The sequence below is a fragment of the Echeneis naucrates genome, chromosome 19, assembly GCF_900963305.1.
Source record: "Echeneis naucrates chromosome 19, fEcheNa1.1, whole genome shotgun sequence".
In the NCBI taxonomy this organism is placed as follows: Eukaryota; Metazoa; Chordata; class Actinopteri; order Carangiformes; family Echeneidae; genus Echeneis; species Echeneis naucrates.
In genome coordinates, this window is record NC_042529.1 from 11,900,269 (window position 1) to 11,920,540 (window position 20,272).

The 20,272-nt window shown below is 42.0% G+C and overlaps 1 protein-coding gene across 3 annotated transcripts in view; it reads right to left on the bottom strand.

Moving 5' to 3' along the window:
- Window positions 1-20,272, bottom strand: part of snx29 (sorting nexin 29) — a 118,601-nt gene that overhangs the window by 16,603 nt on the left and 81,726 nt on the right. For all 3 annotated transcript variants that reach the window (XM_029528334.1, XM_029528333.1, XM_029528335.1), the window contains one exon: window positions 2,810-2,950. In XM_029528334.1, coding sequence (XP_029384194.1) covers window positions 2,810-2,950 — 141 coding nt within the window. The remainder of the gene's footprint in view (window positions 1-2,809; window positions 2,951-20,272) is intronic.

A 20,272-nucleotide genomic window follows, 5' to 3' on the forward strand; every position in this document is an offset into this window, starting at 1 on the left:
TATGCTCTATCAAGGTGTAGGACCAGCAGAACTGAAAATTCATTTGTCCCAGCTCCCTCGACAGCAGCATTTGACCCTTGTGCTTGATTGGTAGTGTGACAGTGACTGCTGTTCCTGTTTTTATTCAGTTGGCTGTAAAACAAATTGCCTCTTGGGGATAATAAAAGTTCCCTTGACTGGCACTGAAGTGCGGCACGCTCTGAATGTAAACATGGGACTGGGGCCTTTCTGCAGGCAGTTGGCAAGTTCTCCCCGTGTGCATGAGTATTGGTTCCCTTATGTCGCTCTAAGTTGCCCATAGGTCTGAGTGCCAGCGTGAATTGTAGCTTGTCCCTGAGAGACCCCCCCCCCACCCACCCAATATCAGATGGGACGGGCTCCACCTCCCTATAACCCTGATACAGATGCTCCAGTGTGTTGTGTGTCCGAGTGCATTTTGTTTGTTCGATGAATTAATAAAGTAAATCTTTCTTTTAAGGTTTGATTGGATTATCACTTCCTCAGCATTTACAACACTTATTTAACAGTCAGGGACAGACCAACTACATCTCACTGGGACCCAGATTTTACTTTTGATCCAAATACAAAGAGAGAACACATTAGAATAAGAAAATGTTAGTTTCAGCAGGTAGGATGCTTTTTGGGATAGTGTCTTCTCTCCCACACACTCTTATTCTGACAAATTTCACTAACCAAAAGTCAGACTTTCAACTCCTGCATGAGTATGAGACAGTCCAGTGGGATGGGAAGATTTCTGTGAGAGATTAAACCATTTTAGTTTTTTGGTATCATACAAGAAGTCAGATCAGCAGGATGTCTGCTCTCAACTGTACAACCTCAAACATCATCACTGTGGCCACAGAATGGTTCCATAATAGTAGAGACTTTTCAAAGGAAGAGCCAAAAGTAACAGTGGGGGTGAAAAAAAGAGAGACGCAAATTCATTCAAAATGATCTGAGCACAAAGAAAAAACTGACATGAAAACACGAGCGTGAGGAGAATAATACAAATAATGTATTTTTTTTTAAAGGCATGAATGAACTAAAGAACTAAAGAATATGGTCACACACATTATATTGCATTCTAAAACCTCAGCTGATTGAAACGTTCCAGTTTCTGACCTCAGAGTGTATTGACCCAAGCAATGAGTGCAAGTCTGCATCACTACAGTACAATAATGCTTCAACCACTGGAGATCAGGGAAAAAAAAAAAAAAAAAGGCTTGTGTTAAGTTGCTCTGATGCATCCGTTAAACTTTAAAGTGGCGTGTAGGTAAGAGTTCAGAGTGTGTCGTCCTTTGCACCTGCGTGTAATGTCCCTGCTTCAAAATGTGGTCGGACTAACAAAGTGACCGGGGACTTCCTGGAGACGGTGAAAACCAATAAATCACACAAACCTGCAGTGTAATGGGCTTTCAGGACACTGTCTAGGTCTTTGATAGACACTTGCTCCTCCACATGATACCACACGGTCGTGCACACCAACCTACACACACACACGCGCGCGCGCTCAACCTCTTCTCACATTTGCAGCCCTTGCAACTCAGCGTTCAGCCCAGTTTCTAGCTGTGAAAGCGCTGTGTCTTTGAAGGTAGGGAGTCGGGCGGCGGCTTTTGGCTGTGCCAGCGTCAAATCCAGCAAGCCAGAGAATCGAGGTCAGAACCAAATTATCTCCCAAAGGTTGGAGGGAGACAGAGGACAACAGGATGAAAAGGAGAGGAGCGAGGGGAGCGGTGGGGGGGGAGGGGGGGGGGAAGAAGATCTCCTACTGTACCTACTGGAGAGGGAAGTAAGCCACGGAGACCGAGGGAAGCAACGCTTTCCCAGTGGATGCAGAGCGAGGTCGGGTGTGTGTCAGCAAAAAAGAGCAAAGACGAAGCGGGGAGGAGTGAAAAACTGCTGCCACGGAGCTGACGGTGGTTAACCTCATCTGATCACCACTTTGTTTACTCAACATTTTATAGGCTGACATTAATTTTTACAGCCAGCTGTAACTTTTTATGATAACTAGTGAAAGTCATATGGGGATTGTATCATTTATGGTTCGGATGACCATTTACTGAAGTCCCCCCTCAATCAAGAGTTTGGCAACAATAACTCGGCAGAGGAAGTCTGTCCAGCTTTGGTTTTTGCTTCATGCTAAACCAATGTACACAGGCCTGCAGCAGGGGCGATACTCCGCATTTCAAGAGATTGGATGTTGTTTTTGTTTTTTTGCTAAACCTTTTTTAAACCCAAACCACAACAGCAAAGGTATTACGACTGGATTAACCATCTGTTCTAACACAGGCTGCAAATGTTAGCCGGTTAACTACTACAAAAGGTACTACTGCCGAGGCCAGGAAGCATCCAAAAGCCCTGCTCACACGCACCGTGTGGTGTCTGGCCCTGGATGCCACTTTATCAGGCAGTGTGCCGTTTGAAAAAACAAACAAGCAAACACACCTCAGTCTGTCCAAGTAGCAGCATCAGGTTAGAATGATCTGTCGCCAAAGTAGATTTTTCACTATCTTTAATTGAGATGGCAGCTTTTTTCCCCCCACCTCCGGCTGCCATCAAAGCCTCACCGTTTAAGGAAATCTGCCACCGTTACCATCACAAACTGCTTGTGTCCCAATGTGAACAAAAGCCTTGACAGGCAGAACAACGGAAACAAAGGTGGGCAAAGCATTAATTCCATCTATTATTCATTTTTGCCTTTTTTATTAATATTGTCATTATAATATTTTTTTTAATACCTGGACTTGGCTGACATGGTTGACAGACAGACAAAGACATAAGAAAGAGGGAGGGGTTAGTGTTAGCTCACCTTGTTCCCTATGGCTTTCTTAGGGGGGAAGTTGAAGGTGTCCACCTGTGGAAACTGGGTCCTCAGGTGGTTGTGGAGCTCCCTGAACTCTGTGTAACGTCGATACACATTCCACTCATTGTCCAGGATGCGGATGTACACCTAAGAAAAGACATGTCACGATCACCGTCACAATTTTGTTCAGTGATGGAGTAGACTTGGTAAAAAAATACATATACACATATAAAAGAATAAAAGACAAAAAAAGTGACAAAAGGCAAAATGAAAATCTCACCAATAAGACCCTGTTTTTTTACCATTCACATATTTGTCACCAAATAATTGCAAAAAATAAAGAGATGGCAAAAAAAAAGCTTCACCTTATCCCTGTTAATGTATATTTTCACTTATATACTGCAACACAAACCCAAGAAAGAGTCTGTCTATAAATGTGACTGTGCCGCCACCATTTCTATGCACCATTAGCTGCTTTATTCAGACTCACCAAAGATAGAGGCTGCAGACAGAGAAGAAAAGATGAGCCTATTACAAGAAAGGGATGGTGAAAAGGAACAGGTGCCGGCTTTCATATAAAAAAACAAACAAACAAAAAAAAAAACAGGGAATGCATTGAAAAGAGCAAGCAGAGAGTATTTTTTGAGAACTCACTTCTGAGGTGTCCAGCCACAAAAAACTTGATTGAGGCATATGAAAACAGGAATTGATTGAAATAAATAATAATAAATGAAGCGAACCCCCCCCAGTACAAGGGAAGCCAAAAATTAAGTAAACAAAAGGTAACATCAACGTCTAATGCTGTACTGCATGCGCCCTTTCAAAGCCACAAAGTCCTGAAAGTGTTGCAGATGACGTGTCGATCACTGCAAGTTTCACCCGCAGTCAAGAAACAAGTTTGGATTTAATGCAGCTTTTTCACAGCCCTAAAGTGGTTGTCAGCGCAGCAGCAATATTCTCCTTCACATTAGGAGTCATTCTTCACAAAACTTTATTCCTTTTTTCACTTCACCTCTCTCTCACTTTTAGGGTCACATGAAGTTGGCTGAACATTCATGCTGTGTTTTGAGCATGCTTGTTTTGAGCGTGTTTTGAGATTTTTTTATAGCAATCCATCCAAGATTCAACAGCCCAAAATCTGACAAAGAATGCTGGTGCCAGACACCCAAACTGAAAAGGATCATCTGGTGACCAAAAACAATCTGCGCAGGCTTTCAGACATCTAATATATTCTGTGGTTGACTGACCACCAGATGAGCATTATTAGGTCCAAGCCACACATTATTTGAGTTTTAGACGCCCAATTTGGGCTTCCTCATTACACTTCTGTCTTTGTCAGATGTGCAGCCAAAAAACTGTCATATCTGCAGCTCTGTCTACATTTTGTATTCATTTCATCCACAGAGACACTGGAGCAAGAATATCATAGCATAATAGATAATTTAATAGATTTTTTTTTGTCTGTTTTAAAGTGACACTTCCCTTACTCAGTGATGTTTGTCAGTTTGCTTTCTACTGTGCTATCCAGGTTATGCGGAAAATGTGGCACTTTTGACAGTGATTAAGAGGAGACTGGCAGCTGAAGCTTTGTTAGCTGTGCTGAACGTCTGATGGTTAATATTTCAGCATCAGTGGCAGCCATGTCTAGACAGTGTTAATGTTATAAAAGGACATGATGAGGGAACGACACTTTGCAGTGTAGTTGGATAAAATGATTGAAATCACGTACCATCATTTACATGGATGTCTCCTGCATAAGTGGGAGGTGAGAAAGTATACCAGTGTATTTTGCTCCTTTGTGTCTACTTTATAAAAAGGCTCATTTTATCTGCAGTACAATTGCAGTAGAACAATGGTTTTGTAGCTTTTTATACATAGATATAGCCTGAATCATAGACATGCGATGAAAAGAGCATGTCGTTTGGCCCATTCATTCAGCTGACAAACAGCTCTTTGAAGGAAATTACAGTAAGGGAAGTAACTTTTTTCACAGTAATAACTCTGTCCAATCTCAGAAGCAATCTGCCTCTGAACACAACATGCTCCTTGTAAACTCAAGATTTGACAAAAAAATCACCACAATTTGAGTTTTCTTCAGTGCCATTATGAATTTTTTATGTACTTCAAGAGGTACGCTGCCTACGGCAGTAAAGCTAAGACCAGAATCTGGTAAATGATAGCTGATGACAAGGTGAACGAAGACAAGTCCATTAATGTGCTGGAGACTGTTTACGTATGACCTACAGTTCTGTACAGCTGCACTTTCGCCAACTTCTTGTTAAACTTGTTATGATCTGGTTGTGCGTGAGTTAAAGAAACTTTCATCATGATCAAAGTGAGGAATGGAGACTCAGTTGGCTGAAGTAGGATATGATGAATGAATCAAAGTACTCTATAAGAAAATATTTCATGTGCTCAGACAGACGAGAGAAGGTGAAATCTGAGGACATGGCACCTGCTACAGCACGTACCATCAGAGCAGAGTCCGCAGTCCTGGTTAAAATTGGGCCCTTCGCTCAAATCATCTACTCTAGCAACATTCAACATCCTCTCATTGTCTGTCAATGGAAAGTTTTTAGATTAGATTCAGATATTACAGGAAAGTGAATAGTCTTTGACCAGCCTAGAAGGAGGAAAGAAAGCTCTCTCCATCCCTAAACTATTTCACCAACATTGACACACTGCAATCAGAGGGAACATGCACAAACTTCGGCATTGGAAGAACAACCAATAAAAAACATTTTCTCTGAAAAATGAGATTGGCCAAGTCTTCAAAGATGTCCTAAACCAGAAAATCAGATTTAAGAAGAAGTCAATTGATGTCAAAAGGTTACTTTTATTAAGTTAAGTTTACTAAGTGAAAGACCAACTAACATTTGGGGAAATCAGTCAATGTCAATGAGTGAGTTTGGCATTTAGAAGTTGATGAATTGTTACCACATAACCCCCCCCCCCCCCGTCTTTCTTAATCCACACCCTTAGTCTTGGCTTGTAAAAAGTGTTTATATGCTGGATCCTCAAAAAAAAAAAAAAGTAGTCTGACATTTCAATCACCTTCATAATCATCGACATCTGCACACTTGCCTGAGTCACTCCATCAATGTAAAATCAGGCATGTCAAAGTGAAACTGAACAATTACTTAACGTGGCATTAGGTTGAGGGCTAGACGTTTCATAATTTATTCTACTGTTCAAGTGTTGAAAGAAAATTGTGTGCTTTGAAATATTCCTTATGCTCTGCTGAAACAATCCACAAAACATCAATTCCTGATAAACATAATGGAAAAACCTGGACAAGTTCCTCCCCATACAAATAAAAGCATTTTCATAAAGTTTCTTCCAAATGTTAAAACTGACTTCACTGACTTGAGTGCCAGTGAGTGTGTGACTTTTCCTGGAGTAGATTGCGCATGTGACGGAAATATTATTATTATTAATAAATCACAATATATCCTCTTTTTTTTTTTTTTTTTTACATAATCCACAGTTTACTTTATAATCACAATTAAACAACAGCAGAACATACTGGATCACACACGAAAGTGTCCTCATGTGCTCCTTGTTCTGCTGCCACATGGTGTCTCTCGGGCCTGAACGCACATTAAGAGCTGACGATAGAATCAGTCCAAATGTGCCTGTAGGTTCTCAGACATCAAATGGTTGCTCACATATGGCAGTATTAGCACGGTGAGCTTATTCCCCTTTACGCTGTCTCATAGGCATACGTCTTTATGGCAGTGCATTAGCCTCTGCACACAGCTACACTGTACCAGCTTCCCCCTCCTTGCTAATCACAAAGAGTCTTTCATTATTGCTGCCTGACAAAAATCTTGGCAACATCTGAACTGCGCTGTCTGAATATTTGAGCACCGTTGCTTAGATACCTCTGTCTTCAAACACGGACGGTCTCTGATAAAGGATCTAAAAGACCCCTTGGATGATGGTTGATGGATTTTGGCTGCTGTTGAAAGCCATTGTGATGGACACAGTTCTTCTGTCATTATTCAAAGAACTTTTGAGGATATCTCAAAAAGCAATAATAATCTTTGATGCAAAACATAAGAATGAAAATGCACCTTTGGTGACTGTATACAGAAATTATACTGATAAGAAGGCTTTTTTAGCGGTGGGCAGCTGAGATTTATTTCTTATGTCCAGCCACTATTCTCACAAAATTTACTCACCTGCTGTACTTCAGCTTCAGGCCATATTGAAGCATGAATCAATAAGAGTGCACGTGCTGCTTTTTAGTCATAATATCGCACGTCTTACATGGCATCTACAATTCTGTCTTTCATATTTTGTCGGTGAAGAGGGCTGTCTCTTGCAGAATAGACTTCACAGACCATGTTAACAGTGGAAGGTGTGTAGAAAGAAGTGCTCACTGTCTTGAGTCAGAGGAGATATCTACACTGGTTTGTTTATTGTTGATGCACTCTAATCAAACTGTTTTTCTTATCTGCTATCAAAAAATATTTTCATCATCTGAGACAGGAACACAAGAAAACTTGGCTCAGTAATGGAAGTACACAATAAAAATAATTTATGCAGTCTGTGAAGACAGCTGTATTTATGAATACAGGAGCCAATGAATTCCATCTGATGAGCACATCATGGATCATTAAGAAAAGTGGCTTAACCCACAGCTATAATTCCAGGCTGTAGCCAAATGTTGTAAATCAACACTGTAACCCAACAGTGTAACCAAACTCTGTAACTTCATCCACTGCTGTGAGCTGTCAGTCATATACAGCCGGTGCAGTCAGCTGCATTTATTAGGACAGGAGACCTGAATACCATCTGGCAAGCATTTGATGGATGACTGAAAAACATGGCCAAACCCAACGCTGTGACCACAATTAATAATGCAATTGCTTTACATTCATGTGAAAACCCTCAGGTAAAACTGGTAGCCTTCAACTCACAAAAAAAAGTGTTGAGGGGGGGGCTGCTCATTAAAAATGAGAATAGAGTAATTACACGTAAAAATATTTCAAGCTATGCAAAATCTATTTTGGAAAAGCAACACGTGATTTAGCAGGGGCTCCTGTGCCAGAAGCTTTCTCATCTGGAAGCAGAGACATCCTGAAGTATTGTTTTCACCATGAGGTTGCCAGGCAACCAGCGGGAACTGGACCTATTTTCTTGCCAAACTCGCAGCAAAAATAAGTGCATTTACAAATGTTGTACATACTTCTTTAAACAGAGCATCATCACTCTCTCACCTGTGAAATTGATCAGGAATATCTGTGTTGTTGTAAAATAAAACATTATAAACTTGGAATAACTTATCTGTTCTCTGCTGTGTCTAGATTAATGATGGGTTTGTTTTTTTTTTTAATGCATTTATGTGAGCTTGACTAATTCCTGTAGATTAGTGGCAACATTTAAGACATAACATCAATGAATGAGGAGACTCACTTTTGGCTGAGGTCCACCACAGAGATATGATGAAGCAAACGATAAAGGAGATTAAAAGGCCAACAGGAAGCAAGTGAAGAAAAAAAGAAAAGAAATCAGTTCCCTTCTCATGAAAGTGTGTGTATATGTGTCATCTTTTAGTCCACCATTGAGCGATAATTCATTTTAACAATCGATGTCAGATGACAGTTATCAAACAACATTAACTGCTCCTGGGTGGTGACACAATTACAAAAGCTGTGCTCTGTGTTTTCCCAGGCTGCAGGCTGGATTTAAAAGGTCTAGGCATGTGCTTATTCATTAGATCCCCCATTAGCAAACACCTCAACAACTACAAACCGGCCTGAGGTCTGCACACACACACACACACGCACACACACACACACACGCACCATGATGCATGATTCAAAGTTTCTAATTGTGTGTGTGTGAAATGTGGGAGGAAGTTCCAGCACCTGGTGGAAACCCACATGAAGCTGAGTAGAACATGCAAATTGCTGCACTCAAAGGAAAGCAAACCTCTAGCTCTGCTGCCTCATCCAGGCTAACAGCACACCGCACGACAGCTTCCCGAGGAAAAACAGCCCTCGCATACTGAGGAGTAACTTCAGAATTTCAGATCTGAGACTGGAAGCCTGTGAGGAGATAATTGCAGCATTTTCTTTCCTTGACATTTAACTGGGTCTTTAGCCTGAGGGTGTTCACATGCAGGTGGAACTGGGAGTAGCAGCTGAGGATTGCAGCATGTGCAGATGATAATGATGTTTTCCTCCCTGCTGTATCTCGCTGACAAAACCCTGTTGTTCCCCCATCTGACAGCCAGTCTAACTCTAGGTGTTCAGGCCGTGGTTAAAAAAAAAAAAAAACAAAACAACAAACTTGTGCAAACCCATTTCTAGCACTCCAGGAGGTCCTTTCAAAGAACCCTCTTTGTTCACTTCACAGTTGAAAGACTACTCAGTTGCCATGCACAGACACATGATGGCTAGTGATTTTTTTCATTTAATTTTTTGGGAGAAATGTATGCCATGACCATATCATGTTAGGAGGCAGTAAGTGCGCTCTGTATAAACATGCGGTAATGAAGGCTATCAGTCACAGCTTTAAAAGCTGCTTCTGACCTGTGATGGATGAAATGTAACATAAGTTGAAGATGCGGGAAGCAGAGAAGAGGCAATAGCCATATTACAGCAGAGAGAAACTGAGTGAAAGCACGAGACAGAGAGAGAAAGTGATACAGGAGAGTCAGGTCAAAACAAAGGCAGAAGAGCTTCACATTGTCACGCCTCCCTCCTCATCATTGTAGGCCAAAAAATTTGTCCAATTAGGCAGAAAATAGAATCCATTTGGAGGCTTGAAGAGATAGCCAGTGAAAAGAAAAGACCCAAATATATGCACCCCTAGTCAAGTTTCTGAAACCCTGCTTAAATCAAGCAAAGTGCTATTTGGAAGAAAAGGAATGGATTCAACACTAGCAGTAATACTCAGATTAACTGGCATTAGCTAATGCTAATGTGGGCATGTCTACATGCTCACAGTGGCGATGATAACAAGTTGATAGGTGTTGAGTACATTCACCGTGTTCATTAACTGAGTTGAACTGAATATACAACACAAAGTCGTTCAGCATTTCAGATTTTTCATCCTAAACCAAAGTAAAGGACTTTAAAGGGCTTTAATTTCCACCTGATGATGGCATTAAATTAAAAAAACTGAGCTTGATCCCTGGCAGTGTTTGTGAGACGCACTTCACACTGGACCGACAGGAAAAGGGCCCAAAAAATGTCGTCCCAGAAATTCACGATCCCAAGACAAATGGCGATGTATCCCACAGAGAAGTGGTTGCTGGGGCGCTGTGGCTCAGGAGGTCGAGTGGGGCATCCACTAATTAGCGATAGAACAGTGGTCGAATTCCCAACTCTGCTAGTCCTCAAGATACTGATCCCTACATTCTGATCTGATGGGTGTGTATAAGTCTATATGGGCACTAGTGGTAGATGTTGTAATGGGTGAATGTGGCTTCCATTTTAAGGATTTTGGAAAAGTGGAAAAACATATAATTATTAATGCTGTGCATTTACCATTACCACATCGACACTCCCACACCACAATTCTCCCATTTATCCATGACAAAAAAAAAAAATACATTGATAAGATAACTTCTGTGACACTTCAGACACTGTTATTTCTTTGCCCCTCAGAGAATCCCTCTGAGGTGCAAAGAAATAACAGTTCAAAAAAGATAGAGGAATCCACAATACAATGAGATATGGGAGGGATAAGAAAAACTGAGAAAACAGATGATTCCGAAGAGAACGTCGGAAAAAGAGATGCTGATTATTACCTTGACTGGAGTTAAGGTGTTTATTTTAGAGCTCGGCTGGCATCCCACAGAATTAGACAGAGTGAGGAGAGAAGCCGGTGAATGTGGATGAGGAAGAGCCAAGGAGGAGGAAGAAAGTTGGAAGAGTGGAGAGGAGGAGGAGGAGGAAGAGGAGGAGGTTGGAGGAACTAAAGAGAATCAAGACAAGGGCAACCACAGCTGAGCCTGTCAGGGAAAAAAAAGAGAGAAAATAGGTGGAAGGGCAAGAAAAGAAGGAGTGAAGAGGAGGGGAGGGTGGAGGCATGTGGATGGAAAATAAACTGAACGCTCTTTTGATGACTGTGCTTGCCTCTAAATCACACACATTAAGGAATGATTAAATGGGGAATTATCATCTGATTGTATGTGACCATGCAAAAAGCAACAAGTAAAATAACTATCGCCATTACTGTGGCAGTGTGATGAATGTGTGGGATTTGAACCAAACCCCACTGCTCTGTTGCTGAGTAGAAGCTAATGAAAGCCTCTGCAGATTGCTGCTCCTGATTAACTTGATATATGGATTCAGTCAATAGGGAATATGCTGCTGTTTATACTCTGACCCATATTTTAGTCCAGTATAAGTCCAGTTTTGAGACAGCACACATTAATGCTCTCCACCCAGAAAGGATCAGATGCAATTTAAAAGATAAAGCAAAGCATGTGTGTGTACTGCAGCCTTTAGTAAGGGAATTTTATGAGGCTGAAGTGAGGTGGAAACCAGAAGGAAAAAAGATTTTCCCTCAAATAATGTAACCCTTGACTTTTACTCTAACACCAAGAGAATTAAGGTGTGTGAGTGAAGACTGAAGGATCTGAATGTGATCTATGCTATCTCCCTCCATGTAGCTGTATGCCATGCTCGGGAAACCCTCAGCAAATCTTGAAATGAAAAGTATATACGACACTTGCTGCAAGCGGACATGAAAATGAGCTGTTCTTCAAGCTGTTACGTTTTTATTTCATGCGGCGCACACATCCATGCAAAGATTTCGTTTTGCCTCCATTAGTCTTTCGAAATGCGAGAGAAAAAGAAGCATCTGGTGTCTCATGTAGGATCCTTCTCATTAAAGTCTAATAACTGAAACTAAAGCTGAGCGTGCAGGGAGTGTTTTTTTCCACGCATTATAATGACTGGCTCCACAAGCATCTACTAAAGCCCCTGTCAAAAACAACTCCCGAATGTGAAAGGTAGCTATTATTAAAACATTCAGTTTTCTATTTGACTGTCTTGAATTGAGGAAAATGTCCAATCATTCTACCAATCTCAGCAAACACCACCCGCCCGTAAGTGCATATTGGTGCTTTTGAAAGAGTGAGTTTTGCTGAAAATGAATTCTGCTGAATAGAATATTCAGTCAGTTAAAATGCAGAGGAAAGAAAACATTCCACTAAACAGTGATGGAAAGAAACGCTAACTTACTCCTAGTTAAAAACACTGACCATAAACAGAGGTCACATCAAACCAAGCTGAGGAGAACTGCATTTAATTCTGCAATTTTCTGGACACTTGGGAGCCGCAGAAACAAGCAATTAAAACCATTACCTTTCAAATTGATTGGCTGAACATTTCCAGTGGATGTAGCTCAATGTTAGTATTTATTTGGAGTCATGCATATCACCATCTAATGTTCTTGGTCTTCAGCAGCTGTCAGAAACCAACACTGTCATCTACTTCACAATAAACCTCGACCTAAGTGTCAACAACTAAATGCATATTCATTCAAATGTCAAGTTTTCTGTAATGCTTATCATGGTTTCTTTCCAGGAGCAGTAGGTCATGATTGTGGGGTCGACCATTGTTGTGTTTACAAGAGGTTAAATTGTTATATATATGTCCTGAGTAGCTTTGCGGATGCAGTGAGGGCTAGCTGGTTAGCATGCTCACTTCAGTGGGGGGAAGAAAAATACTTGATTACGATAAGAGTTAACATTGGTGTTGCTTTCCACCTCTGGGGACAGATTTTTTTGTTAAACCTTTATTTTACCAGGTAAAATAAAGGTAATTGTCAGTTACTAACATGACCTGGCCAAGAGGCCCCTGAAGAAAAAAAAACAACAAAACAAAACATAAATAAAGACATAAAAACATACCCAGCATGCAAGAAAGAGGACAGCTAGTGGTGATTCAAGGGATGAAGCTGTTAATACCAATGCTGAATATGAAGCAATAGCAAAATCTATAAGGATTTGTGGGTCTGAACATTCAGGTACAAAATAGCAGAAGGCTCTTTTAGAATCTCTCCAATTTAAACTATGGATTTGAGGGCACAGGTGAAAAATCTTCATTTTCTATTTTCAAGGACCTCCTTCTCTCTCCCTCATGTAGATCCACCGTCAATACACCAGACACTGTAAGCTTTTTATCACTTGAGGACTCAGCAGAAGTTCTCTAAGACTGGCGGCTGGTGGTAACCAGATATGAGCGCTCAATGTCGAGTTGGGGGCTATCTTGGAAAAACTGTCTGATGCCACAGCAAGAGAAAACAGGTCATGGCTCTTATCTCTGTCTTTTATCACAGCGTCTGTTTATTCTGTTCCCTTCATCTCCCACTCACTTCTCCTGTCATCTCCCTCCCTCCCTCCCTCCCACCCTTTGTCTTTGTGTGTTTCTCCTCAAGCAAACTGACTAAAAACTCACGGTTGGGGACTCCTCTCTCACCTCTTTCATGTGAATGGATGAGTCGCTGATGAGCTCTAAGAATTGGCGTTGAGCATATTGAGAATGTAATTGAATGAAGGTAAGTGCAGGGTGGAGGATGCATTGCAAAGTCTGGGCCTACAGACTGAGGGGAGGGGGAAGTGGAGAGATGAGAAAAATTAAGCAGGAGCGTGAGAGGCACAATTAGTGACACAAGCAAAATGGGTAAATATAAATTCTGACTAACAAAAGAAAAGAGGCAGAGCGAGCAGAGCAGACATGGGAAGAGAGTCAAGCTGACAAATTATGGCCCAGGCAGAGATCTAATCAGATGTCTTGAGGTTAAAGCAGAGCAGATCAAACCCCCTCGAAGGGAGAGGCTGTCACCAGCCAAATCATGATTCCGTCTTCGGGAGAAAAATCAGAGAGTCACCGCACATTTCCACTGTCCAGCATCGCAACTTTTATTGGAGGGCAGTTCACTGATGAAGTGGCACAGCAGGATGTCACCCCAGCTCTGACTGCTGGGCACCCCTCAAGAGCCTCTACAGCTTAGTGTTGCTTCACTGTGTTAAGAAAAGTGAAAACACAGGGTGTCTAGAGACAACATGCCAAGGATGAGAGGGGAGTGCTGCATGATGAGAAATCATTGCCCTTCTCAACCTAATATCCAAGTTAGAGGCACTGTGGGCAAGCTAAAAATCCACCGAACCAAACATCATTACTCTGAATAAACGGCTCCTTAGGCATTCAGGGCTTCGTGGGCAGATAGTGTGTCAATACAATGAAATCAATGCCAGTGAAATGCCAAGGATTCCAAGAACAAAATCCTGTGGCATCCTTGTGCAATTTGTGTAAAATTCAAACTTTGTTTCGACTCTGTCCGGGAGGTCTTGATTGTATTCACTGATAAATCTGTTTTGTGTCGGGTTTTGGACTGCGTTGTGCAGTAATGTGTATGTTAATTAGGCCTCTCTAAGGTCAGACTTGTGTTTGCCCGCAAAAAAAAAAACTCTCCAGTCAAACATCTACCACCAATAATAACTCTATGATGATGTATCTCTCGCCTAAATTATAGATAATATATTTACAGCTTGTTTTCACAATAAAATTCTCTTTTAATCATGATGGCATCATGTTATTACATTTTTTATGTCTCTATGTCCCTGAAAGAAACAGAAACGTCGACATAAAAAGGGCATGGCCATCATACACTGCAAATACTGAGTAGGACCCGTTTATATTGTTTGACTGGGATTTCATTTCATGTTTGGGATGGCACAGTCTCAGCTCTATCCCAGCTCACTGTGGGCAGAAGGCAGAGCACAGTTTGACAGGTCACTGGTCTGACAGCATTAAAACATCCTGTACTGTACTGAGACAATGCTATTTATGCAGGTGACTAAAATTATTCACAGGGCTTCATATTTGATGTATTATATTTATTATTGATGTTTAAAATTGCCTCATCTCTCGATATCAAGGAAGGTTTCCTGGATTCACGTCTTTATTCTTATATTGCCTCAAAACGCAATGGACTTTTCTCCGACCCAATCCACATCTAGATCATTTGTTGTCAGGATTACGCTGAAAGTTCCAACATGGTGAAAGGACTGAGGGCAGGCTGTGGTAAAACCCTTTAAATTTGTTGCAAATCCAGATAATTTACTAGGAATCAAATGTTTTTTCCTCTGAAGCACGGTGTGCGCTGTCTGACTTTGGCCTCAAAGTCTACATTCTGTAGGTGGTGTGTGTCACTCTGGTTGTTATTGCATTGTCTTGTATTACAATGTGGACAGTGTTGTCGCTGTCACCATATACTGGCATCTTATAATAAGTCACACTCACCAATTTAAACTGTTTCACTCTGCACTTTTTCATGTATACATATTTATAACACACTCAAACACGCACACTAATTGTACTTTGGAGGCAGGTTGGAATTTCAGGTTGAGTGCCTTGCCAACTTGCAGACCAGGAGTTGAATCGCTTACCTTCTGTTTATTGGCCGACCTGCTCTACCACCTGAGCCACAAGTTTTCTTATTGGTGTGCCCCCCCCCCCAAGCCAAAAGGTCCTACTTTCAATTCCCGATACTGACAAGACGTATCCATCAACAGTTGTGTATCTTTTTCAAATGCCATTGAACCAGACGCTGAACCCCGACCTCCCCATTGTGAATTGCTCTGGATAAGACTGATGTCTTAAGTGCCTGAAATGGAAATGCAATGTAAATTACTCTGATGCCGAAGTTGATGTGGTGCCCATTCTGCAGTGTGCAGCAGTAAAAGCAGCGTCTGTGCCGTCCCGAGGGTGTTTAATCTATGACTGATGGATGTAAGACCAAGACAACGACTGTAATTATCATCATCATCATTGTAAAACATCCATCATTACCATCATCAACATAATAGTTATATTCTTCTGTCACCAACCAGCCATTATCATAACCATAATCACTCACGTGCACGTCCGCACACACTCTGCTTCCAGTGCGTGCACGGCAACACACACAGATACACCGAGAAGCTGCTCACAAGATCATCAGCATTACCCCCATTTAAAAACTGAACAGCCGTCTGTCTTTGAACGCAACACCAGCACGCACACACTCAAAGTTCACATTAATACATATGGATGTATTATCTCATCTGCATAGCTAAAGCAGCCCATCACCATGTGGTCTGAGCCTGTGACTAATCAGTGCATCTCACAGCGAGCAGGTCTGGATGTAAAGCTCAACGCTTGAGCAGCCGCGAGTCTCCTGTGATAACCCAGCTACACCCAGATGCTAATATAGAAATTAAAGGTGCTAACACTTTTCCCACATTTCATTTCTCTGAGGGGACTGCCGTCCACTGCAGGCTGTGGTGGTGCACACATCTGAAGGAGTGTCAGAGAGGACGTCTCAATTATTCATTCAGCGGCTGATTTATGTGGTTTCATATGTTCTATATTAAAGGCTTTGGGAGGCAAAGGGAAGTCAAAGTGGGATCATCTAATTGCTATTAATTGGGGCCCCCTGCCAGTCTTTCACTTCGAGTACACAAACAACTACCATTCAAGGTTCTGTTCTGGGAGGCCCTTAAAAAAAAAAAAAAAAAAAAAAAAAAAAAAAAGTTCATGGGCACTAAATCACAAATCTGATGCAGGTCTATAGGAATAGAACAAAAGTCTGAAGAACTGAAGGGGAAGAGAGGGAGAAAAGTTACGGCAGGCATTATCCTGTCTCATTAGCATAATTAAAACTGTAAAAAGTTTGTCCCTGGATTTGTGTGGAAATTATAGGCTCAGCTTTTTGCTGATCAAAGAGAATTGCTTATTTGGAATATATGCACATATGTTATAAATGTACATGTGAAACTACCAGGGAGTTGAGGACCAGAGCTATTAGTTATAAACACTGACGTTCTGCTATTTCCATGTACTTGAATGCGCATATGCTCCATTCACACTTTCTGTACATATGGGCTTGGTACCTAGATGGTATTTGTGTTTGCTTGTGCATATATGGATGGGTTTCAAAGTGAAGACAGCGACATTCTGTCTCCTGTGGATTCAACATATCTGAGCAGTGTTTGTCTTTGCCTCCTGTGGGAAGCAGTGTGAGGTTAAATGCGTGATTCATTATTGTTGTCAAATGACTGCGGAGGTAGGAGGGCCCCGCACGCTTTGTCAGGGCACCCATCATCAGGAGCAAACACCAGCTATCTCACTATTGTGGAAAAAGATTGGGAGGAGATTGACAAAGGAGCGGAAAAGGGGGCAGCGAAACAAATGGGAGGGATGAAAATGGGACTGACTGATAAAAACAGAACAAGTGACAGAAGATAAAGAAAAGCAGAGGAAAGTGGGAGAGGTAAATTCGTGATGATGATGGTGATGGTGCGCTGCTAAATCCATTAATTGCGCTGTAACTACTGCGGATGTGTTGGGCCTAAACTCTTAAATATCATTCAGCCTGAGCACCAGATGAAACGTTAAGATGAGGGTGACTGTAACTGTGATTGGCTTAACTGCTTTACATGCAAATAAATATCCCCGCAATGCTAGTTTTCACCAATTAGACTGTACTATTGTTAAGGTGTTTGTGTGTGTGTGATGGAGAGAGAGAGAGAGAGAGGGAGGGAGGGAGAAAAGGTGGGACACGGACGGATGGAGAGAAACATTGCACTGCGCACTACAATGAGAGGGATGCTCTCAGTTCATTATGAAACTGTGTTAGGACAAATCAGACTGAGCCAGAGGGTGGTCCACAATTCATTCAAGATTCACAGTGTGAAGAGAATAAGGCTGCATGGGGTCCAGACCACCTCAGGCCACATCCTGAGTGTTGTGTGTTAGGTGTGTTAACACATGTAATTCATGCTGTCTGCTTATGCTCAGATCAGGCAGACGGTAACAGCACACGTATTAAGGTTGGAAATGTCCTAATTCCAGATTAAGACGTTCACAGCACTACCAACTGTTTTGTTTTTTCTCCAGAAGCTCCAATAGCGGGAACAACTGCTGATAACTTGTCAGTTCTTTGTTAGTGAGAAACATTTTTCATAGCTCAATGATGTCAACAGCAAAACAAAGAGTATATCCCTCCCACTGCTTTGACCCCGCAGGTATGACACCTAATCAATGCCCTAAAAGCTCCCATCAGACAGCAGCACAGCAGAGAGCAGGACTACCCCCGAGTGTCTGGGGGAAAAGAAGTAAAATACCTTTAGTGGAATCCCACCACTCACTCCTGTGGAACTGGACTGAAACAATGACCTGCACAACAGGGGATGATGCTAAGCTGAAGTGACTTCAGAGACACAGCAGCTCGATGAGAAAACAACAACTAAGTTTAAAAGAAGTTTTCCCAAGAGTACATAGACACTAATGCATCCACGCTAAGTTTGAACTGTGTAGGAAAAACCTGCAGCTCTATGTGTTGTATAAAAACAACTCTATGAACGATAGCGAGCACAGTGCAGGGGGCAGCATGGTTTGGAGCTTTTTCTCCCTCTGGGCCTGGACAGCACAGCATCATCAAGAGGAAAATGAATTCCCAAGTTCATCAAAGCACCTCTCAGGATAATATCTGAGTGTCTGTGTAGCTCACAGGAGGAGAATGACCCTGAACACTGACATCAGAGCCCGGACTTTCACCCCACAGAGGAGCAGAAGCATATGCAAAAATATTATACTCACATCAAATCATTTCTTGCAATTTTCATGTGCACAACCTGGTGCAAAGCTATATCTGAAAATATGCATCTTTATCCCCATTTTAAATGATATGGCTCCATCTCAGCTCTACACGCTGGCTTTAAGAGTGCCTGCTCCAATAATGATCGTTTGGGTCTTACCGCGTTGGACAGCACGTCTTACTAACTAGTTCTAACAGGGTGTCAACTGCCTTCTGCTTCAACGTACCAGGCAGTCCGGATGTCACCGAGGTAAATACCTCCTCTAACACTGGTATGGTCAAATGTCTGACACTCCAGCCTCAGTCCTCAGGTCTCTGTCCCTCAAAGCCCTCAGTCAGTCTGCACGCTGTTTCAGCCAACTACCTTTTGTATAAACACTTTGAACTCCACATGTCACATCCTAATAATATAGAACTGGGAAAGGAAATTGTTGCTCATCATCTTCTTGAATGACATTCTTATCCAACCACAATGCCAGTCGAAAATACACAGGTAATGAAAACACACACCAGACGCCATGTGTTCATTGACAGCGTGCAAATGATGCTTCCTTCCCTTCTCTCATAATAGCCTCTATTGTTGGTGTTGTGTGGGAGGGAGACACTGATTTGCTGCGGCCAGTATAATTCTCTCATTATGAGTTCAAGAGGGGGAAAGAGGCACAGGGAGGGATGAAGGGATGAAAGCCCAGAGGCACAGGGTGCCACAAAGAGCAAAGCCCGACCGATAATGGAGCAAATCCATGAGTCTGTCCCTCTCCATCTCTGTCTCCCGTCATCCATTCACAGGCCTCTTGGAGCTTTAGATGGGAGTTATTTCAGGGAGCTTGGAGAGAAAAGTGGCTCAAAAGGAATGCAAAAAAAGCAATAATGGAGCAGAAGCATGCTTGTCCCTCCACCATAATACCAAGCAATCTGGCAGAGAGAGGGAGACGAAACAGGGAGGCTGGAGAGAAAGATGGACGGGAACACAGAGATGTGAGATGGTGGCCAGAGCAGCCATTCCTCCTCTCTGGTTGACTGCAGCAGCTGCTCAGAGCCGTTGGTGTGCGTATTTTCAAACACAAGGTTGCTGTGACCTAACTTCGGATCCAGCTTCTAAAATCACATTCACTCTCTGAGCCTCCCAGAACCCCTCTCCAGCTTCAGCTATGGCTCATTGCTCTCATCATTGGCTCAATTTTGCAGGCATATGCGAATACAGGTTTGAGAATGTGAAAACGAGTGAAAAGGGAGGGAAAAGTGCATGCGTCCGCTTGAGGATATTTTAAAGAGACCCCTGTCTTCTCCATATGATACCCTCAGGTGTTTGGGTCCATTGGCTCAGTGTTCAATCACCACAACAACCTCACCTTAGCAACAATGACTCCAGTAACCTTGGCCATCCATTAGCCTGTCCAAGAACAAAAGCTGTTTCCATAGGGAGCCATTAGACGAATATAGCTCTGGGAAGGAAAGTATCCAATACACCAGATGGGCTATGCTTTATACCAGCTCCAGGGCTGGACAGCAGTCTCACTGAGGCCATAACTGAGAGGGAGAAATTAGGCTAAATCTGTGCAACACATGGAAAATGCTCAGGTTCAATGCTGGGGTTGATCCACTAATCTGAAACTGCAGGTGGACACTGATTACTTCCCAAAGCTTGGCATTTCTGCTTCCTCCAGTGTGCTTTGCATGCAGTCAAGCTAATTATTATAAAAAAAAAATCTGTATTACTAACAACTATTTATTAATAAAGTAACAATTTATCTCCTTGTTCGGTGACTTTAGATCAATCAATTGCGCCTCTCGTATTATAATTTTGAATGACAGAACTAACCATCTGATTTTCAGAAAAGTTCTGAAAAAGAAACAACA